Below are 23,995 nucleotides of genomic sequence, written 5' to 3'. Positions count from 1 at the left end.
AAAGTCTGAGGCAGTTACATGTTCAGTCTGTAGGCGGCATCTAGCCGTTAGCAGTAAAGCTACTACTTATTCCAGGGAAGACAGACGCCATCTTGAAGGCGGAGAAGAACTGAGAGACAGATGCTTTCCTAACAGAATAGCCAGAGAGGAGAGAGTAGCCGATAAGGAAGAGGTCCCAGTGACTCGGAGAAGGGTGATTCCAGGCGAGCCGAGGCACAGACGAGAAGGGAACCTAGATGACCACTGAGTGCAGGCTACATACTACTAAGGTGATGTCGACCCTTTCTTATTAGAGTGTACAACTTAATCTTTCACTTTTCTTTGCAGGTTATGTGTTATATCGTAATGTTATGTGATTGTGTATGTAATGAATAATAAAGTATCCAGTTTGTAGTGAACCGACATGTGATGCGTGTTCTTGTATAAGAGGGTAGCCTATTCTTCTAGTCAGCTGTGGCTACATGAACAGATGTTAACCCTGATCAGGTAAGTGGTAGCTGAATAGAGGAAAGAGGAGCCCCTCGAACCTGAGAACAGGCTATGCCCGAACTGGCAATCCTTGTGTGATCTGATGAATAGTGAGACTGATTCCCTTTTTGTATGTTATGGTGATCATAGGATGAACTGTCGTATGAGACTGCCGTCTAGGTAGAGAGGTCTGGATTCGTAGGGGATCGCGAGGCCGCCGATTGTGCTGATACTGTCGTATGGGCAGAGAGGTCTGGGTTCGTATGGGACCGCGAGGCCGCCACTTGTGATACTGTCGTATGGGCAGAGAGGTCTGGATTCGTAGGGGATCGCGAGGCCGCCGATTGTGCTGATACTGTCGTATGGGCAGAGAGGTCTGGGTTCGTATGGGACCGCGAGGCCGCCACTTGTGATACTGTCGTATGGGCAGAGAGGCCTGGATTCGTAGGGGATCGCGAGGCCGCCGATTGTGCTGATACTGTTGTATGGGCAGAGAGGTCTGGGTTCGTATGGGACCGCGAGGCCGCCACTTATGATACTGTCGTATGGGCAGAGAGGTCTGGATTCGTAGGGGATCGCGAGGCCGCCGATTGTGCTGATACTGTCGTATGGGCAGAGAGGTCTGGGTTCGTATGGGACCGCGAGGCCGCCACTTGTGAGACTATCGTATGGGCAGAGAGGTCTGCATTCGTAGGGGATCGCGAGGCCGCCGATTGTGCTGATACTGTCGTATGGGCAGAGAGGTCTGGGTTCGTATGGGACCGCGAGGCCGCCACTTGTGATACTGTCGTATGGGCAGAGAGGTCTGGGTTTGTATGGGACCGCGAGGCCGCCACCTGTAATACTGTCGTATGGGCAGAGAGGTCTGGATCCGTATGGGATCGCGAGGCCGCCGATTGTGCTGAGACTGCCGCCTGGGTAGAGAGGTCTGGGTTCGTATGGGACCGCGAGGCCGCCACTTGTGATACTGTCGTATGGGCAGAGAGGTCTGGGTTCATATGGGACCGCGAGGCCGCCACTTGTGATACTGTCGTATGGGCAGAGAGGTCTGGATCCGTATGGGATCGCGAGGCCGCCGATTGTGAGATCTTGGTATACATAGTAGGAATCCCCTGTCCTTAGGTGATAGATATATGTGGTTGCAGGATTATAAATAGGTTCTAGGGAGGGGGTAACGTTCTGGCTGGGTTAGTGAGGCTCTGATGAGCGGGTTCTATCTGATCCTAAAACCCAAGCAGAACAGTATATTAACCCTCTGTGTCACATTAGATAAGTCAAAGCTGCCACTGGATAAAACTCTCATCTCTCTCCAGCAGGTACATTAATCACTGGCATTTTCTTGACACTTTTATAGTTGCTGGAAAACTGTTAATTTTACAATGAACTTTGCAGTGCTTTTAAAATTGCTGCCTGCGGACCCCCTGAGAATGTGCCACGGACCCCTGGGGGTCCTCGGACCCCAGTTTGGGAAACACTGATGTACACAATTTTGCATGCTTTTGCACCATTTCGCACATTCCAAATGCCAGATGAATCTTTGGAAGTCTTAACTTGATATCTTTATCTTTATGTCCCTGATACTTTGTGTACTTTATGAGGTCGAAATTAATATCATAGGTTTATTTGCAGTGCTGCCAACTCATTTTGAAATTATTGTATTTCTGTAATCAAAATGAAATACGTGAGACGTTCTATGGTTGTGTCCCCTTTAAAACATATGGAAGTTTTTAATTGGTGGTAGGGGAAAGGGTAGTGATTTCCCTTTAAACGGACACTCTATACTTCACTCTATGACCCAGTAGAAGGCTCAAGCCGAAACGCGTAGGTCATCTTTGTTTGTATGCACCTCTGCACTTTGCTGGTTATGGCCCCAGGACGAATGGTGGCTTATTCAATTGAAAAATGAAAATACCTTGTCGCAAAGGATTTGTGGTGCCGTTCTTTTGTTCGCCCTTGGAAACGTGTGGTGAATCACAGGGCATTTATGCACGAAGGTTGAGAGAAAAAAAAATATTTAAAAAAATATATATATATATTTTTTTTTTTTTTCAATGCCAGGGCTGGTTAAAGGTATCACACAAGATATCGGGCTGTTTGGCTGCTATGCACCCCACCACGACAGCCTACTACCCTACCTAGTACCAAAGTAGGTATTTCTATTTAACTTAACAGATTTTGGAGAACAAACCCAAAATATACATTAAAAGTAGAGACAATTTCTCGCTTTTAAAAATGTAAACAGTGCATATTTACCCAAATAGACCAAGGTTTGGTGAATTTCCTTCATCACATTTCTGTAAAAATTCTTCTGCCAGTGGGGTAAAAGCTTCCACTCCTCTTCAGAAAAACAGGCAGCAACATCACGGAATTTAACCTGTTGGAAGAAAAAAGTCTGGTCTCACAAGGTCTCAAAAATCATTCAAGCATATACTGTGAATGTGCTATCTAGTTTCCCGCTGCCAAGCATGAATATGCCCTAAGCTCAGAAAAGGCAAGCCCATTATCAAGAGAAATATATTTTCTAAATGGCAAGAAAAAGATCACAGAGACATTTGCCATGTTGGCGAAGGAAAATGGCATAATTAGTTATTGGTGCTGATCATCACTTACTCACTCTGTAAGGGTGTGTTCACACACCCTGGAGAGGCAGGTACATTGCCTTTTAAGTTCTAAGCCCTAAACATTCTCGCCTTAAAACCCTTGCCAAAAAAAAAACCGACAAAATGTTTTAGCTCATTCCTTCCTGTTATTAAAGAAGCTCTCGCCCCTTCTTCCAATACAATGCCGAGCTGTAATATGCATAGTAGCAGGGCGACTTTTCTAGGGACTGCTAGCACGGGATACAGGACTGTGATGATTTAAGAGCTAGACTGGCAAATGTACCAGCCTGCTGCCATCTCGACCAGGAACAGAAGGCATAAAAAGAGAGAGCTGCACGAACCTAATACATGCTTTAGAAGGGGAAACCTACTGGAAGCTGGGAACAAATACCTGCAAAACAAGAGAGGCACTGAGATCCAGAAACAGGTATCCAGGCCAATCCTCTCTGGCCCGAAGCTTCGGTTGTAAGAAGTGGAGCTCGACCTACAGCTGCCAGCTGAAGGGCAACAAGCACCAACCACCCAGTCGAGTATCAGAACCCCTAACTGCTTGTCAAGTTAATCAAAGAAAGCAAGGACAGGTAAGAATGGAAGAAATGAAGGTTGTTCGTGTAAACTAGTCATCTATGAACTATAAAGTCACTAACATCGAGCATAAATTGTAGTCGCGACCATCTGCGGCTTGGTCTAACTAAACCATTCCAAAATGCAGAGTCCAAGATAGCCAGAACCCATGGGACCAGAAGGCCGAACCTGGTCTCACAGCAATAACAAATGGAAGCTCAGAACAGTCCACTCGAAACCCGCAAAAGGGTTGTATCGGAAGGAACAAGAATCTTGGAGCAGAGGACTTTAAATTCCCTAAAACATCACAAGTGGTTTTTTCATATGAGGTACAAGGCATAGTTTCTCTCTCTTTCTTTGCCATTATCACTTAATATCAGTAGGGAGCCTCTTGTTTTGCAGTTTTGTCTTGATGAAGGTATCGTTATTCTTCCATACAATTATAAATCTCATTATAATATTTCTAATTGGTATGTTTCGGGACTTCTATGCGCAAAAGGAAAGAAGGGTACATACTTTTGGAAGCAGTTTAGGATACATATTACTCAACAGGAGCTTAACAGACACATTTATTTATGAGACAACTTGTCATGCTGGCTTAATGCATTCAGCATTCATTAGACTTCTTGGATGGGCTAGGACACTTACAATGCATACCGACAGACCAGTCGCAAATATAGTGCATACGTTAATGTAACCCGGAAGTGCCTGACTTCTGTGAATGGGGGAGTGCCTCGGTAGTGTCAGTGCATCAGAAAAGAAGGAATTAACATTTACATACATTTTTGGAAAACACATTGAGGAATCACGGAGTGTCTTCACTGACAAACTACAAATACTCTAGCTGTGCTCCTTTGTGTCTATTCCAGTCACAAGCATCGTTGTGTAAGATTATTGTGGTTTGAAACAAATACGATTGAATGGAGACATGAACGTGTGCACACTGCATAAATCTGTTAAATACATATTATTAAAAAAAAATATTTTAGCAGGCGGTTTAAACTATGCTTGGGTGATATTATTCAGGACATGCTCATAATGGGGAGGTATTCAGCATTACTTTAATGGACTAGTCTGATGCCGCTGGGCTAACCAGTAGATATGCCCAGGACAGGTCAGTGAGATAGATGTTTGTTGAAGAAATCTAGAGATCACATATTTTAATCCCAGAAAAACTAACTTTGCCTTAGAAAGGGTTGCCACCTGGTCGGTATTTTATTGGTCTGGTCTGTATTTTTAAGTCCATACCTGTAATAAAATATGGGAAAGGCAATAACATACATTATTTCCCCCTTTTCAACTAGAAATCTAACTCAGCAAATGCATGAAAAGAATCACTTCTTTCTGTTGGCAATTTGTTTTTCTGAATTACTTGTTAGGTTCTCTATCTCCACCTTGCTAATGACAAATTTGTTTTGCTATTGTTATTTGGCTCTTATGTTTACCTAGGCCAATATATGAACTCTCGATCTCTGTGATTATAAATACAGTAAGCCTTTCTGTACACATGCTATGTTATCTGTTACTGGTCTTCTATTATCATTAGGTTAATTTTTCCGCCTGTTCATTTAATTATTTTCCATTGAAATCACTAGATAGGCTTGATATTTTTTTATTGTATTTGGTCCTTAGATTTATATCTGCATGTTATACATTCATTGTTTTCCTTTTTTTGACTCCTGCAATTTATTCATAAGAAACTGATCAAATATTTAGAACAAAAATAGTATTTGAGAGGTAATTTCAAAATGATTTTAAAGCAAACATAGGGCTAATTGCTATGCTACAAAAAAATATGCCATGAATTCTATACAAATATTTTTTTTACCTACAAGCTCTTCACCTTTCCAGTAAGCAAAATGTAAACAAATCGCTGGTCATTTTTTGAGAAAGGTGGCTAGCCTACCCTTACATGCTTCTCAGTTCAATAAACTAAGGACCTGATGTACAGCTTGGATAATGGGTTACTCTGTCACAAACATGACGGATATCCTGTCTGTCTTATTACAAGTGCAATAGGACATAAGCTACTTATAATACAGCAGACAGGATATTCGTTACTTGTGTGACGCAAGAACACATCCGCCAAACTCTAAGTCAGGCCATAAGTTATTTGAAATTGGGCAATAGCAATACGGTCATCTATTGGGTTATAAACATGCAATGTGGTAGGAAACACAATGGAAAAAAAGACAGTAGAAAAAACAAGCTGTTCTTATTAGTCCCTGTTACTTCACGTTGGAGGACACAATTTTTCCATTTATCTAACCTTGCATTTTAACCACCTAAAGCATTTTAGGGCATGTATATTCTTGGGTTGCTGCCAAGGAAGCAATTGGATTAACTCACCAGAAAACATACCTGTCAACGCAAGCACATTTGGCAGGTGTCACCCTCCTTTTGCTTCTATTCACCAATCTGACAAACAAACTTTAGCAGGATCACTCTCTTTTTAATTCTACATCACCCACCCAAAAAAAGTTTTCATTCCCCATTCATCTTCTTGAGCTCATCCTCTTACATGCCTGGCTTCACCTGCATTTTTGAGTCAAGAGGATAACAGGCATGAGATGAGGATTAGTAATAGAATAGATCAGCACTAGTGTCCAGCAAGGTGCAAGCTGCATTACCATATCTCTCCTTGCTTTGAGCGAAAGCGACACGAATGTGAGGTGACATCAGTGGGCATTACTTCAACCCAAAAACTGTCTGCCAAACACCAAATTTTGAATTTTTTTAAGCAAAGCCACAACCCTTGACTTACCACTCCTGAATTATTTCCAGACATTTCTGTTCCTTTACACTGAATGTACTTCTCCACGTTGTTCGTTTGTAGTACTCTGTCTGAGGACGAGGGGTCAAGGGTCAGCCAAATACCCAGTGGGACTGATATGATTCTAGACAGCCGCTCGGACAAGAAGCTTCCTCCTAGCCAACGCGGCGCGGCGCTGTTTACACAAGCCCAATCTCCGACTGCTCATGCCCAGAACAGGAGACACCGACCTACTGCGCATGCTTGGAGGCTGGTATTCTCTGGGAGCGCACGGGAGGAGGGGTGGTGCAGCGATTTAGCAGCCGGAGATCGCTGATAAATTATGTACATAAGCAGGTTCCGTGAGTGAATGTAGATGAGCAATGGATGGACTATGGATATGCACTCTTTTCTTACATCTGAACAGAATTAAGGCACATTTCCGACCAAGAGAAATGTAACTCACTGCTTGTGTCAATTGCACGATATCACCCTGCTGAATGCGCACCTGAATAATTCTTAGTTGAAATGCGAACTCGAAAGATTTTTTTGGGCCCCTGTGTTTCTACTTTAAGCGTTCTCTAGAGCATCTCCTTGTTTTCTGTCTTTGTTTTATTTTATTGCAATTGCATCCCTATAGCGCTAAATACCCCTGATGAGGAGTTGAAGTGTTTTATGTGAGCAGCAAGCTACTACTTAGCCCAACGTTAGTGGTTCATCCAGTGGTTATTAATTATTGGTGTAGATTTGTTGGCTATTGAGTTAGTCTTGTGCTGTAAGGAAAATGAAAACATTTCTACATTTTCAAGTGGAGACCTATTACTCTAATATAAGTTAGGTGTAAGTATTAGAGTGAGTTTATAAGTGGAGAAGAGTGGTAAAGAAATGGTGTGAAGGAGATCAACCCCTTAACTTCTAAGGCTATTCCACCCCAGTTCTGAGCCCTTTTTAGGTCTCGGCTAGTGTAGGCTGCGCAGACATGCGCAGTCTCGCTGGCGATATTTTATGTTTTGGGTAGCTTTCACTAGCGGGGTTTAAGCCCCGCCCCTCTTTTCCATTGGCTGGCGTCACCGTTTATGCTAAACGGTGGCCAACCATTGGAAAAGAGCTTCCAGTGACGTACACTTTTCTCTTTTAGAGCCGTCCCAGTTGGACTGGCTCGTCTGACTTCCTGCTGGCGTAAAAGGTTTCTTATCTTTATGGGACCAAACACATGGCCCCATAAAGATAAGAAACCTTTTAGCAGGGGAGGCTTTCAAACTTTCAAAGGCAGCAATCCTTCATGGGAGGACAAGGCATGCCGAGCGCTTGTTTTTTAATAACATTTCGCCGAAGCAGTGTTTTGCGGAAAGCAAAATGCAAATGTGGGCCACTTTTTTTTAGCATGCCCGGGCCGATTTTTAATCCCAAGCCAACCCTTATTAGGTTGTTGTCACATGTGAAAACCGGGGACTGGACAAAGAAGTAGTGTTAATGATAACATGTAGTGACAGTCGATCGTCTGCTACTACGTGGATAAGATTAATAGCTGACTTCATTCATGTCATTAGCGATACGTACTTCAGTCCTGGACGTTTATTAATTAATGTTTTCGGGGGCATACATCAAATGGATTCCGTTGAAGTGAACGAAGACTCCAACATCCAGAAATCAATAGATAGTGGCTAGTAGTTTCAGATCTAGGGCTATTATTATTAAAAATATTGCCCGTGCTTTTTACAGTTCTCATTCCAGACCATAGGGTGGGGTTTGGCACTCCTTGGAGGTCTGGCCTACTGTGTAATGACTGAGCCTCGCAGAGCACTTTCAGCGGTTAAACAGGAGCGCGTGTTTCTAAGTTAGACACACAGACACCACTCTCTCAACAGACATCTGCTACAGCCACACCCGCTCAGAGCAGGGTCTTGTGACTCTGGTTACTACAAGGGCTTATGCAGATGGACGGCAGCCATCTGGGGGGGGGGGCAGGGCGGAGCAGAGTGGGCGGCGAGACTGCACAAGTTCTCCCTCTTTGGCTGCATGAGAACCCTGGTGCTCTGCACATTAGTTGCCTTCCCTGCCCATTCGATCTCTCTTTTGTGCAGAAGGGGAGGGTTTAGGCTCAGGTTTGTTTTCAGAACACCACCAACTTTTTGGGCTGGCAGGTCGGAAAGTGCGCTGCAGGGATCTTTTGTATGCACAGCTTTGTCCCAGGGGTGCGCGCACGGTGTTCCGCGAGCCTCGACTAGACTTGTGATCGAGGCGCCTGATTGGAGAAGTCCGGGTTTGTCTGCTGTAGATGCCAAGCTTCACCATGCTGCCTGCTAGAAGAGCCCTGCTGCTGCTGTGCCTGGCTTGTGCCGCCGCTCCGATTCGAGGTAAGAGCCATCCTTTTGTTATGGGCAAACATGTCACCAGATCGCAGCACATCTGGGAGCCAGATGCGAGTGCCTGCTGGATGGATTCTGTAAGACATAGAAGAAAGACCCGGGTATTCTGGCTCCGATATAGGGGCATCGGCGCTATTCTTGGACGGAATCCCGAAGCTGATGCCACCACTTTTATATATTCTTGTTTGTGCCTGTGAGGGTCGTGCGCGAGCGAAGCGTAGAGGGTATTTCGGGCTTGTAGTTGTGCTTGGAAAGAGGGCGCAACTATTTCTGTAGTAGAGGAGTCGAAAAGAGAGTCCCTCACAATCCCCGACTTCACCTGGCCCGATCACGGGGGCGGCAGGGAGAACCTTCCTGGCCTTCCCTGCTGGTTTCCGTCAGGGGGTGACCGCATAGTCCTTCCTGTGGGGCACTCTTATTCCTTCCTGTGGTGTGTATTAGGCCTCGCTATGAAATGCCTCTGCGAGGAGTCAGATTTTCCAATAGTTATGCGGGCGGACCTTAGGACCGGGATCCTCTCTTTCCCGACCATCTTGGTTCCTGCTGGAGACCTCCCATGAGCACGGCGGAGACAAATACCTTATTTTTTTAAATTTTTATTCTATGCGTTTTTATGTAGCGCAGACTTTGCCCGAAGGTGTCAGAGCGCTTCACAATAGGACCAGTAACCTTACATGAGGAGAAAATTACATGTGGGCATGTAACAGAAGCAAACGTTACGTTACATGAGGCCAAGGTGACAATTGTGCAAGTAACAAAAGCAGACAAGATACAAGAAGAGGTAGCAAACAATATTTTACAAGAGGAAAAAGTGACACGTGCATGTTACATGAGCATACAAGATATAAGTAGAGGTGTAATACTGCAATAAGTGGCAGTCACTCAAAACACAATAACACACTAGGAAGGCACTTCTATAGGCATGGAGTACAGAATTTCCTATAGTGAAAGAACTTCCTTGAGGGAATAGAGAGGCGTGAATTAGATTTGGAAGTGTCTTTGAAGGAGGAGAAATTTGAGGTCAGTTTTGAAGGACCTGCTGAATCAGTGAGTGTTGAGGATGGGCCCAGCTGCGGCTGGGGGGGGCAGGGTTCTGGGGGCGCGGTGATACCAAGCCGTGAATTAGCGTGTACCGTATGCACACACAACATGTGGCTTCAGAGGGATATCTGCAGCAAGACTCTCTACAACTCTCTACTCCTCACTACTACTCACTCTCTACTGCTCTCTACTACTCACTCTCTACTACTCTCTACTACCCTCTACTGCTTTATAATACTCTCTACTACCCTCTACTACTCTATACTACTCTCTACTACTCACTCTCTACTACTCTCTACTACTCTCTCTCTACTACCCTCTCTCTACTACTCTCTACTACTCACTCGCTATACTCTCTATTACTCTCTACTACTCCCTACTACTCTCTACTATTCACTCTACTACTCTCTACTACTCTCTCCTACTCCTCTACTACTCACTCTCTACTACTCTCTCTCTCTCTACTACTCACTCTCTACTACTCGCTCTCTCCTACTCTGTACTACTCTCTCTCTACTACTCTACTACTCTCTACTCACTACTACGCTCTACTACTCACTACTACTCACTCTCTACTACTCTACTACTCACTACTACTCACTCTCTACTACTCACTCTCTACTATTCTCTACTTCCCTCTACTACTTTCTACTACTCTATACTACTCACTACCACTCACGCTCTACTACCCTCTACTGCTCACTCTCTACTACCCTCTACTACCCTATACTACTCTCTACTACTCACTCAACTACTCTCTACTACTTACTCTCTACTACTCTACTACCCTCTACTACTTTATACTACTCTCTACTACTCTCTCTCTACTACCCTCTCTCTACTACTCTCTACTACTCACTCTCTATACTCTCTTTTACTCTCTACTACTCCCTACTACTCTCTACTATTCACTCTCTACTACTCTCTACTACTCTCTCCTACTCCTCTACTACTCACTCTCTACTACTCTCTCTCTCTACTACTCTCTCTCTCTCTACTCTTCTCTCTCTACTACTCTCTACTACTCTCTACTACTCTCTACTACGCACTCTCGACATCTCACTCTACTACTCTCTGCTACTCTACTACTCACTCGCTACTATTTGCTACTACTCACTCTCTACTAGTCTCTGTTAGTCTCTACCCACTCTCTACTACTCTCCACTACTCACTCTCTACTACTCACTCTCTACTACTCTCTCTCTGCTACTCTTTGCTACACTATTTGCTACACTCTCTACTACGCTCTCTACTACTCTCTGCTACTCACTCTCTACTACTCACTCTCTAGTACTCACTCTACTACTCTCTCCTACTCTACTACTCTCTCTACTACTCAATCTCTACTACTCACTCCCTACTCTCTACCTCTCTACACCTCTCTCTCTACCTCTCTCTCTGCCTCTCTCTCTACCTCTACCCCTCTACACCTCTCTACCGCTACCTCTCTACCTCTCTCTACCCGCACACATATGCATATATATATATGTGTATATATATGCATTTATATATATGTATGTATATATATACATACATTCATGCATATATGAACATATATACATCTGCATATCTATATACATACAAATATAAATGCATGCATACATATACATATATGCATACATATGCATGTTATGTACATAAAAGTTTGAAAAACACTAATAAAACCAACAAGGATTTGATTAAGGAGGCGAGGGGCCACTATAAGAAAGTGACCACTGACGCAAAAAAGGAATGGGAGCTCAATAGATGGGAGGAAATCTCTATTACATTAAGAAAAAGGGACTCCAGGGCTTTTTGGAACCTGGTTAAAACCGGCTCCTCAGCCCCCCAAGCTGCAGTCCAACCTAATTTAGGGGAGGATATATGGCGCCGACATTTCCAAGCCCTCTATGCCAGTAACATAATTGGCTCAGATCATTATGAATCCCGACCCAGGCAAGCCCCTTTTTCGATCATGGGTGATAACGTCTTATCCTCTCTAGGAGAGGTTGAACTGGCCCTGAAAAAAGTCCTCCCTAATAAGGCCCCCGGCCTCGACAGGATTCCGGGTGACTTGTACAAGAGTGAACAGGTTGTATGGGTTCCCTATTTACTGAATCTTTTTAATGCTATTTTTTTAGGAATGCCACCGCCTCATACATGGGCTGGGGCTGAGATTATTCCGATACATAAAAAGGGTTCGCCCCTGGATCCGGCTAACTATAGGCCGATCAGTTTAACAGACGTGGCACAGAAGATTTTTGCACGCGTCATATTGGGGAGGCTCCAAGCATGGATGGAAGAGACTAACATTCTGACTCCACTCCAGGCGGGCTTCAGAGCTAAAATGTCAACTATAGATCAACTCTTTAGATTTCAGATGATCTATTGGAAATCCATTAAATTGGAAGGAGGTAGTCTTTACCTATCTTTTGTTGACCTAAATCCGCCTTTGATATGGTCGACCGACGACAGCTTTGGGACCTTTTAAAGGGAATGGGTGTCCCTCCATACCTATGCCATCTTATGGAAATCCTCCACAAAGACAATTTTGCCAGGGTAAGGTATGGCTAAAATGGTGAACTAACATCCCCCTTCCCCGTCGAAAGAGGAGTGAGGCAGGGCTGTGTGCTTGCTCCGACCCTCTTCTCTCTTTTTTTAAACGGCCTCGTGGAAGAACTGCTAGCCCTAACAGATATTGATGCACCTAGGCTAGCAGGTAGAAAAATACCCGCACTAATGTTCGCAGATGATACTATGCTCCTGTCCAAGACTGCAATGGGAATGGAAAGAGTATTGGAGGGTTTTGCAACCTTTTGCAGAAACAGGAATCTGGTCATCAATGTCAACAAGACCAAATACATGGTTCTGCATGCGGATACCACAAACTGCCCGATCCCAAAGCTTGACGATCTACCGTTGGAACGAGTATCGGTCTTTGATTATTTGGGGCTTACATTAAGTAACAAAATGGATTGGGGAGCCCAGATTCTAAAGGCTAATCTGAAACTGGTCCAAGTCTCTGGGGGAATCCTGAAGATGTACCGGGACAGCCCGATAAAGTTAATCGGCCCGCTTGTAGAGGTTTATAAGGTCCAGGCAAGAGGAGTGGCGACCTATGGCGCTGAACTTTGGGGCCATAGCGCAGTCCAGTCCTTAGTAAGGTCAGAAAAGCATTTTATGAGACAACTTTTAGCACTACCCAAGAGTACTCCCCTTCAACCCCTTAGAATGGATCTTGGAATCCACCCAATAGCGGACCTGGTTGCTTCCCGCCCGGTCATGTATTGGCGCCGTTTGTGGAGCACACCAGAACTCACCAACTTTAGGGAGGAATTAAAATCAATCATGACACTACCTGGGGCTGGCACCATTTCGTGGCTTGCATACATTAAAAAGTTTTTAGGAGCAATTGGTAGGGAGGATCTTTGGCTTAATCCAGAGGAGACTTGTGTTGTCCTACAAAAAAAAACAGTTGGCAAAAGCGATAGAGGAATACAAAATGATGCAAATGCTACGCCTAGAGCCTAGCACTAACATGACCTCTGTATTCCTCGAAATGAAATTAAGTTACAGCTTCGAGCCCGTATTGGATTTGATCCAACCATTGCTTGCCAAGAAACTTTACATCCAATTTAGGCATGGATCCCTCCCTTTGTTTTCCAGGACGAATAAATGGGAAGGCTCTATAATTCGTTCTTGCCCAGGGTGTAGTTTGAATGAAGAAACAGAGGCCCATGTATTATTTTTTTGCAAGGCTTACACTAACCCACGCAAAAAATGGATCATTCAACTAGCCAAAAATCTTGGTGCAAGAAATTATAGAGACCTACATAGGGTAATGAAATCTGATACCTCACCCCTATTCGTCACAGTAACTGCAAAATACCTTTTCTCAATGTGGGTAACAAGAAAACACCTAGTATTGTAACGTCTTTTCCCTATTTTTTGCAAGCCATGTATCTTTTTACTGTATCTCTGTGCTAAACATCATTTACTTTTTATGTACTTACAACGATTTAAATTATTGTTTTATGAGAGGTTTTAAGACTATTGGTTATATATGTTGTTTCTTTTTAAATGTGATGTCTGCACTTTTATGGCAATTTTGCCGAAATAAAGTTTTCTGACTGACTGACTAATAAAACCAAAGCTAAAAAGCTACCTAATTACAAACAGAATTGCTTTAACTTTTACAAAGCCGAGATCTGTTGCATTTTTAATGCTTGTTTTTTTAGGTCTAGCATTAGGCCTGTTGAAACTTCTCTTGTGGGCTTAAAGCCATCCTCCTGCTTTTCATTTGTTTGTTTCAGTGTGCTTTAAACATCCTTGCTTGCTAGTTGCCAGGCCTGCCTCTTTTTCCCTCCTTTTTCTCTTTGTTCCTCCCATGGAGCAGGGACCAAGTACTGTATAATCACGCTTTCGTTCTTTAACTGTTCTTTGGGGGACTATTTTTTCTTGGTTTCCTGCTCCTGTTACTGTTTGCCTGTGTTCAGCTTCACCCGTAGCTGCTGGCATTTTTAATGCAGCAATAGTTCCTCCTATGTCTGTAAGCCCCCCCACTGCGTATGCTGTATGATTTTAAATTTTCTTTATAATGCTGTTGGAAAGACGGTTTAAAGATTACAACAGCTGCTTTGGTTTCCTTGGAGTGCTTTGATTTACAGCTATTTACAATGTCACATGGGTTTGCTTTTGAGATCTGCAGTAACCCTGGGCAGACAACTACGCTACGCTCGCGTAGTTTGTGCTACTCCGCGCTACGCAAATTGCACGTAGTGCAGTGCAAAAGCACGTAGCATAGTTGGCATTTTTTCCTCGCTCGCGGTCCTCAACGTCGAGTTGGCGACGGCGAGCGAGCAAAATTGCATCCCGGCGAGACTTTTTCCTCGTTCGCGATCAGCAACATCAAGTTGCCGATCGCGAGCGTGGAAAATAAACCTCTCGGTGAGATTCTCAATGCGGGAAGGTCAAGTTTCTCATTGCGAGTGGTTGCGTATGCTCGCGACCGCTCGCGATGAGAAACTACCAGTCCGCGCTGAGAAAGCTGCAGCTCGAATAAAAATATACTCGAGCAGCAGAAAACGACAGCTCGCACTGTGCAAGATGCCATTTTCATTGATTGCACAGTGGGGACAAGCATCCGGCACTGTGCAATCATCGCGAACAGCGCACTACGCAGTTCGCGTAGTGATACGCGTATCTCGCGTAGTGCAAAGTGCACTTTGCGTAGCTACGCGTAGCGCTACTACACGAACTACGCCCAGGGTTAGTCTGCAGCAGCTGGAGTGGAGCCCAACAGCAGTTCCCCCTCGCCATGGCCATTGTGCACTGCCTCGGGAACTTCTGCTGCCAGAGAATCGTGGTGGCCATCCTGAGCGGAAAGACATATCCGAGGTGCAACCGCAACGGCTGTAGAGCGAAGGCACATGTTCAACAGGCGTTCCTTTGTGCTGCCAGGGACGTGGAAGGAGGTTCAAGTTAAAAAGTTTGCATTTTGTCACCAAAGTTGCAAAGACAGCAAAATCCAAAAATGTCAAAACAATTATTTTGAGGACGACAAAACACTCAGAAAATAAATTTGTCTGTAAACCCCTATTCCATGCAAGGCTGCCTGCAGTTGCAATATCCCTGTCTGTGTCATCCAATCATTTGACAGGCAGGAAGCAACCCAAGTCTTCCTGCCGCCCAGGGTCCGTCAGTAGCAACAAACAGAAATGTGCATCGTGCTGGTCTAAAATCAAATCAAAGTAATTTTATAGACTACTCCATTGCAGGAAAACGGTAACAGAATTGCATCTATTTTAAAGCTTTAATATGTCCTTGAGCAAGGCTCACACAAAGTAAAAGTGCCAAAAAGATAATTTTGTTTTGCCTGTCACCTACCCTCTAATCTCGTACTTCAGGACAAAGAAGCATTTACAGTTGATGTCAGACCAAGATCACCATCTGGTGGCTGAATTGCAGTGTCATACTGGAAAACAAGGGTTCAGTACCACCTTCCCTGCGTGACCAAATTGTGTGATCAAATGTTTTAATTATTGCTTTTACGTGCTAAGGTATGCTTTCTTTCTCAGAGGTAGAGATGGTTGTTAAAATATTTCAAAACAAAAATGTTTACTTTATGGAAATACTTTTATTTGTGAAACCTAAAAATATTTTTGACTTTAACCAATTATTTTTTTTTTTACCATGGCCTGGCTTACTTCTGAACAATAAGGTTTTGCATACACCATAAAAGAACAAAAAAAAGCATTGCCAAATCTAAAAGGCTTTGCCAAAGCTTTTTCATCTTCCTTCTTACTTTTTTTTGTTTGCCTTCCTTCATTTTTTGCTTTTTTCCTTGCTTTATTTCCGTCTTTCTTACCTTCTTTCTCAAAGATGAGGCTAGCGCACAATACCATGCCAATGGCTTTTTTTAGGTCTGTGTTAGCAAGACCGTTAGACTTTATTAAAGGTATTTTCAGACAGTCTTCATCTATTAGTCTGTGATTGTGTCATTAACATTTTATTCCACCCACTCCAGCATGCATCAAATTCCATTCCTTTCCTTCTCATCCTTGTTCTGTTTGTAGTCCCTGCGTGTTTTTCTCCTCCTGTTACTTAAACCACTAACTCTATAAATAATAGTTTTCTTTCCCTGTGCAGTTCCATATGTGCCCTTCTCTATACTGTGCCACTGGAATCAAGTTATCCTGGCTGAAGAGGGGTGAAACCCCGAAACTGGTCCTAGGATGCTTGTTTCCAGTCCAGGGAGGACCTGGCTTGGCAGTTCGGACTGGACTGTTCCCATGAGGCACAGGGTCAAGACTGATTTGCATATGGCCAGGTCTACACTGGGGTGGCATGGTGAGCAAAAGAATGATGGATTTAACCCAGATCTCTTGACAGGGGGTGAATGCTTTGATTTGTTCTGCATTTCGTCCATCAATTGTGTGTCTTTTGCTTTCTCACCCTCAGTGCACTAGGTATGCCCAGACTTGGGTCCTGGGCTCACTGTGCCACTGGAATCAAGCTATCCTGGCTGAAGAGGGGTGAAACCCCAAAACCGGACCTAGGTTGCTTGTTTCCGGTCCAGGGAGGACCTGGCTTGGCAGTTCGGACTGGACTGTTCCCATGAGGCACAGGGTCAAGACTGATTTGCATATGGCCAGGTCTAAACTGGGGTGGCATGGTGAGCAAAAGCATGATGGATTTAACCCAGATCTCTTGACCTGGGGGTGAATGTTTTGTTGTGTTCTGCATTCCGTCCATCAATTGTCTGTCTTTTGCTTTCTCGCCCTAAGTGCACCAGGTATGCCCAGACGTGGGTCCTGGGCTCACTGTGCCACTGGACTCAAGCTATCCTGGCTGAAGAGGGGTGAACCCCCAAAACCGGTCCTAGGATGCTTGTTTCCGGTCCAGGGAGGACCTGGCTTGGCAGTTCGGGCTGGACTGTTCCCATGAGGCACACGGTCAAGACTGATTTGCATATGGCCAGGTCTAAACTGGGGTGGCATGGTGAGCAAAAGAATGATGGATTTAACCCAGATCTCTTGACTGGGGGTGAATGTTTGGATTTGTTCTGCATTCCGTCCATCAATTGTGTGTCTTTTCTCTTCTCTATACAAGCCAAAGCATTTGCTGTTGTGTGTTTTTAGTTAATTGTTTTTAACAGCGGTCTGCGATCATTACGTATTAGCACCTCCTCCATAAAATCCAAAAGCCATATGCCCGTGGTATACCGCTTAAAAATATTAAAATTTTATGTAACAATCACAGCCTTTCTCGTCCAGTTTCATGTTTCCTTCTCCATACCATTCAAAAAATGTAGCTGCTTTTGTGTTTATCGGGCCCCGTGGTAATTATTTTTTTGGTGCCTGCCTGGTTCTGGTTGTGTCCTCTTTGTAACTTGTTATTCTGTGCCCCTTATCCCGCTTCCCTCTTCCAGCCGCCGCTGCCCCTGCGGCCCCACCACCAGCCCATGCACGTTTCCGCCTCCCAGCTGACCGTCCCTTCCCCCTCCCCTACTTAATGGCGCCGCTGCGCCCGTCCGCGACTCGACCGTGACCAGCGCCAGGAACCCTGGATCTACGACCTTCCATCGCTACGACTCCGGCGCCCTCCTCGCACTCAACCCCGCAAGACTCAGAGACTGCCAAGAGGCCTCGCCTAACACGACCCACTGCCAGTTCTCCTGCCTCCATTGCCGCAAGACCCTTAGCACCACCCGGCCTCCAAAACTACAGACGCCAGCACCGGCGACACCCTAAGATGCATCCTCCTCAACGTGCGCTCCGTACACAAACACGCCATGGAAATCTGGAACCTACTCGACTCTCTCTCACCCGACATTGCCTTCTTCACGGAGACCTGGGCCAACGCCTCTTCCACCCCCGACATCAACACTGCCATCGCAGACGGATACAAGATCCAGAGGAAAGACCGCCCAACCACCCGGGTGGGGGCCTCGCCATCTCCCACAAGAGCACCCTCCGCCTCACCACCTCCAGCGAAACCTTCCCTCCGCCGAACACCTGCACTTTTTGATCCAGACCAGACACTTCGAGGAATCCTCGTCTACAGACCCCCCGGCCCCCGGACACCCTTCGCCACCACCATCACCAACTTCATCACACCCCACGCCATCGCATCAATGAACTACATACTCATAGGAGACCTGAACTTCCACCTCAACAACCCCAATGACCCCAACTCTACCATCCTTCGTGACAACCTCACCAACATCGGTCTTAAACAACTCGTCACCACACCAACCTACAGAGCAGGACACACCCTCGACCCCATCTTCGCTGCTGGAAACAGCGTTCACTTCAGCCACACAACACAACCGCCATGGACCGACCACCACTGCATATTGACAAACCCAAGGCACCCAAACCAGCTCCACGCCCACCACGAAGAAACAGGAGCAAGGTTACCGATGAGGAACTTAACTCCACCCTCACCCGAGACAACCACACCTGGGCATCCGACGCAAGCATCGCAGCTAGAGAACTCCACACTTGGATCTCCAACTGCGCAGACGAGCTCGCACCGCTACGCAACCCTGACAAACAACGCCCCAGGAAAGCCGCCTGGTTCACCGCCGATCTCCAAGAAGCCAAATGCACCTACAGACGCTTGGAGACGAAGTGGAGAAACACCAAGACAACCGACAACTACTCCACCTACAAGTACGCCATGACGGAATACCACAACAAAATCAGAAGCACCAAGAGGACCTTCATCCACAACAAAATCCTCGCCAAACACACCAACTCCAAAGACCTCTTCAGTGTCATCATTCAGGAATTCACCAACCCATGCAGCGAAGCCACAGACATCACCCCGTCCCAAGACCTCTGCGACAACAAGTAGAACCTACTTCCACCTCAAGATCAAAACCCTCTACGACAACTTAATCGACCATCCACCAGACCTCACAGCCGGCCCCCTGCCCCCCAAAGACACCAGCCAGCCCACCATCTCCAACTGGACACCGATCACGACCGAAGACACCGCTTTGACCATCAAAGGCATCCACTCGGGGGCCCCCACCGACCCCTGCCCTCCTCACATCTACCACAGAGCCACGGCCGTCATCGCACCATGAACACCACCTTCAGAACAGGCACCTTCCCCGATGAATGGAAGCACGCAGAAGTCAGGCCCCTGCTCAAGAAGCCCACATCTGACCCCACCGACCTCAAGAACTACCGGCCCATCTCTCTCCTCCCTTTCGCAGCCAAAGTTACAGAGAAAACAGTCAACAGGGAACTGACTTGATTCATCAAAGAGAACGCCGTCCTCGACCCGTCCCAATCCGGATTCCGAAGCAACCACAGCACCGAGACCTCCCTACTCGCCGCCACGGACGACATCCACACCCTCCAGGACCGTGGCCGCTCCGCAGCCCTCATCCAACCCGACATGTCAGTGGCCTTCCACACCATCTCTCACCACACACTAATCGCCAGACTGAAACGACACCGGTATACAAGGAACAGCCCTGGACTGGATCTGATCATTCCTCACCGAAAGAAGCCCAAAAAGAAGCAGACTGCCACCTTTCCTCTCCGATCCCACGAAAATCACCTGTGGAGTCCCACAGGGGTCATCACTGAGCCCGACCCTCTACAACATCTACATGGCCCCCCCGCGAAACCATTGTTCGACATCACGGTGTCAACATCGTAGCTTACGCAGACGAAACCCAGCTCATCCTCTCCCTCACCAGAGACCCCACCACCGCCAAACTCAACTTCAAGAAAGGAATGCAAGACGTCACTGTCTGGATGACCAACAGCTGCCTGCAGCTCAACGCCAAGAAGACAGAAGTCCTTGTCCTTGGAACCACCCCCTCTGCATGGGACAACAACCGGTGGTCGACCGCCCTTGGAAGCCCACCTACCTCCTCAGACCACGCCAAAACCCTCGGCATCGTACTCGACGCATCACTCACCATGAACCGACAGATCAACGCCGTCACCTCCAGCTGCTTCAACACCCTCTGCATCCTTCGTAAGACCTTCAAATGGATCCCCCGGAGTCAAGGAACACAGTCACCCATGCACTCATCACCAGCAGACTGGACTAAGGAAACACACTTTACGCCGGCATCAACAAGTCCCTACGCCGCAAACTCCAGACAATATAGAACACCGCCACCAGACTTGTCCTCGGCATGCCGTGGCACAAACACATCAGCCAACACCTACCTAGATTCCACTGGCTCCCCGTGGTGAAAAGAGTCACCTTCAAAGTCCTCACTCACGCCTACAAATGCCTGCACAACAACGGACACAAATACCTCAACAACAGAATCAACTTCCACGTACCCAAAAGAAACCTCCGATCTTCCAACCTCGCACTGGCTGAAACCCCACGCATCCACAGGGCCAGAGCAGGCGGAAGATCCTTCTCTCACATTGCACCCAAGACCTGGAACGAGCTACTGGCAGACATCAGAAGCGCCCCTTCGTGAACACTTTCAGGAAGACTCTCAAGACCTGGCTCTTCGGCTAAAGAGATCTACAGAACCCCCCCCCCCTCCCCCCCACCCCACCCCACCCCTTCAGCGTCCTGAGACCCTCATAAGTGACTAGGGTGTTTACAATTCCCCTGATTGATTGATTGAATTGTTGGAGGGGGAGATTAGTGCATGTGACAGGTCTCTGCATTTTATTTTAGTCAGTTCTACATAGCACAAATAAAAAGAGCTTAGAACTCTCTTTTTGTTTGCCAGACTTTGGAACTGTGTTTATGCTTGCACTATGCTATTAGAATTGCCAAAAATGAAATGCTGATTGTCTGTCACCATACATAGCAATAGACCCGCTTCAGGCCGATTGCCTCTGGTCCAATATGTCAGTGGGGAAATACATTCTCCCGACTAGTTTAAAAAAAAATCTCCCACTTGTCTGCTTTAAAATTTTGGCATGAATAGAAACAGGGGTGAAACCTATGGATCATCCCAGAAAGCCATACATTTCTGAATAGTAGATAACATTCTGACTTCAGCAAGAAACCATGTGTGTAGATCCCTATAGCCTTTTCCAAATAAGCTAACTGCTGAAATAAAAAATATATATATATTTAAAATGAGTAGGGAAAAAACAGCTACTTATGACAATATTTTAATCAGTAATTTCTTGTCACAATGGGCGATTTAAAAAACCAATATACCGTTCCGTCCACTAGACCTTCTAGTGATGGGGCTATATATGGTTTGAAGGTACTCCATAAATCCGAGGTACACAGAGCCAACAACTGAGCTTCACCTTGAAATGGTTTTTCATTGTGTATCAAGTATAGAGCAATTCATATGGTAAAACGTTTTATGAAGAAAGCCTAGGTATTTTTGAAATGTATATCAGATACTGAGTTTTGGAGCAGTAGTTATTTTTGCTTCTCTGAATCTATGGGTACCCATACTAGCATCTGATTCAGGGAGCATTTAGCAAAATATCTTCTTTCTTGTACACAGGCGTTCTTGGAACAATTAAATACAGAGAAATACAATAGTCAGTCATGTTAGCTTTATTTCGATAAAAACATATCTTAAAAGCCGTGAAACACAGGTTAAAAAACTACATTATACAAGGTACAAAACATTTTATCAAATAATAAAAATACCCTAAGTGACTGAGTAACATAATTCATCAGAGGATCCTTATGAAGAGATAATTGGCAATAGCACTAAAAATAATATTTACAAGATAAAAATATATAAAAAATACATTCACAAGGTGCAAATAGCTCTTAGCGGCAACAATTCTTAAGGATTAGCTTTCAGAGTTCTCAGTCTAATCTTCCATGCCCAGCTCAAGAATTTGGCCAAGCCGCACTCGTATAGGGCTCGTGCATCAGATCTTAGGATGCGCAACGCCACGAGGTGGCTGCGAGTACCCAACTCCCTGCAGAGCGGTTTAAGCCATCGTTCCCTTGGCACTTTATAGGCTGGGCACACGAACATGACATGAGCTATTGTCTCAAGGTTTGCTTCGCAATTCGGGCAGGAGGCTAGTGTCTGGTGGGGAGCCTTCCATCGAGCGGTCATTTCACGGGTGAGGAGTGAACCAACCCTGAACTCAAAATACAGAGCTCTGTCATAAGGTTTTGTATGACATCTAGGTATGGTTCATAATAGGTGGTATATTTATGCTGCATAAACTCCTCAGATAGCCTACCTAGTTTGCAATCTAGAAAACCCTTATTGCGGACCCAGGACCAATAAACTTTCTTGAGTTCTGCCTTTGGTGGAGAAGTTCTATTTATCCACGCCTCTTTAAGGCCAAGAACGTACAGCAATATTTTTAGGTCCTTAAGCCATTTGATTTTATACCAACCATCCATGTTCATTATTTCACTTAACCCTGCTGCATACTTTGCTAATTCTGGGGTCCGCCACAAGCGGGCCCACAGCAAAAGGGGGCGGAGTCTAGCCAGATCTCTAAATGAATGACACCCTAGATCTTGCAGTAGGGGCCTAGTGGGGGTCCTCGGGGACAGCATCATGAGATCTTTTAAGAATTTGTTTTCTGACCTCACAATTTGATCTAGGTTAGAAAAACCACAGAGTTCAGCACCATAAAGGGCTGAACTCACTCCTCTAGCCTTATATATATCAATTGCGGGAGCTATAGGCCTACTTGTTGAAGTGCGATACTCTTTAAGTATTGCCCCCGCTACCCTTTTGTGGTTCAAAAGCATTTTTTGTATGTGGGTACTCCAGAGCATGGAGTCAGAAATACGGATACCCAGGTAGTTGAACATGGTGACCCTCTCTAGCGGGACAGAATTTAAAACAGGTGGAATTCTAAGGTTCTTAGGCGGATTCAGCACCAAGTACTTGGTTTTCTCAGAATTAATGATCAATCCTCTATTAGTACAAAATGACTGGAAACTGTCCAACAAACCGTGCATGCCCCTCGGGGTCTTGGAGATAAGGAGGGTGTCATCGGCGAACAGGAGGGTAGGAATTTTTCCGTCCGCCAGGGCTGGTGCGTCAGATGGTATTTGCTGCAGATGCTCCACCACCCCATTCACATACAAAGAGAATAGGGTGGGAGCTAAAACACAGCCCTGGCGGACACCCCTGTTCACCAGTATTCTATCCGTCTTCTGCCCCTTGGAGCCCCATCTGACCTGGGCATAATTTCCTTCGTGGAGACGCACCAGGAGATTTAAAATATACTTGGGAACCCCCTGGTCAGCTAGGACCTTCCACAGGCGCCCTCGAGGGACTAGGTCAAAGGCAGTCTTCAGGTCTATAAATGCGAGATAAAGACTGCCTTTGCCTATCTTGACCACCTTCCAGTAAAGGAGAATTAACCTGAACACCTGCTCAATTGTCCCTGTACCTGCCCTACAGCCTGCTTGGTAGTCGGAGAGGATCCTATTTTCATCTGCCCATTCCAGGATTCTCTCCAACACCACCCTCCCAATGACCTTTTGCACATAATCAATTAGGCTTATTGGGCGATAGTTAGCAGGGTCATCCCTAGTGCCCTTTTTATAAATAGGGACCACCTCTGCTCCTTTCCAGGAATCTGGTATCGGAGAGCCGGTGTCAATGGCATTAATAAGAATGGTAATAAATTTCGCCCATTTAACGCGATCTGCCCGAAGAAGATCTCCGGGAATGCCATCTGGCCCTGCTGCCTGCTGCCTTAGCTGGAACTATACGCCGAATGGCGGTTTCCACTTCCAGTTCAGAAAAGGGATAGCTGTTTAAATCC

The 23,995-nt window shown here is 45.7% G+C and overlaps 1 protein-coding gene across 1 annotated transcript in view; it reads right to left on the bottom strand.

The window, feature by feature from the left end:
• LOC146798806 (uncharacterized) overlaps window positions 1–6,590 on the bottom strand; it is a 128,979-nt gene extending 122,389 nt beyond the window's left edge. Inside the window, exons 1-2 of the mRNA XM_085626116.1 lie at window positions 6,397–6,590; window positions 2,722–2,842 (exon numbers count right to left, since the gene is read on the bottom strand). Coding sequence (XP_085482242.1) covers window positions 2,722–2,842; window positions 6,397–6,420 — 145 coding nt within the window. The 5' untranslated portion in view covers window positions 6,421–6,590. The remainder of the gene's footprint in view (window positions 1–2,721; window positions 2,843–6,396) is intronic.
• Between the last annotated feature and the right edge of the window lie 17,405 nt (window positions 6,591–23,995).

The sequence above is a fragment of the Triturus cristatus genome, chromosome 9 (assembly GCF_964204655.1).
Source record: "Triturus cristatus chromosome 9, aTriCri1.1, whole genome shotgun sequence".
NCBI classification, from domain to species: Eukaryota; Metazoa; Chordata; class Amphibia; order Caudata; family Salamandridae; genus Triturus; species Triturus cristatus.
The sequence above is the reverse complement of the archived record's forward strand: the minus strand, read 5'-3'. Positions and strand labels throughout refer to the sequence as shown.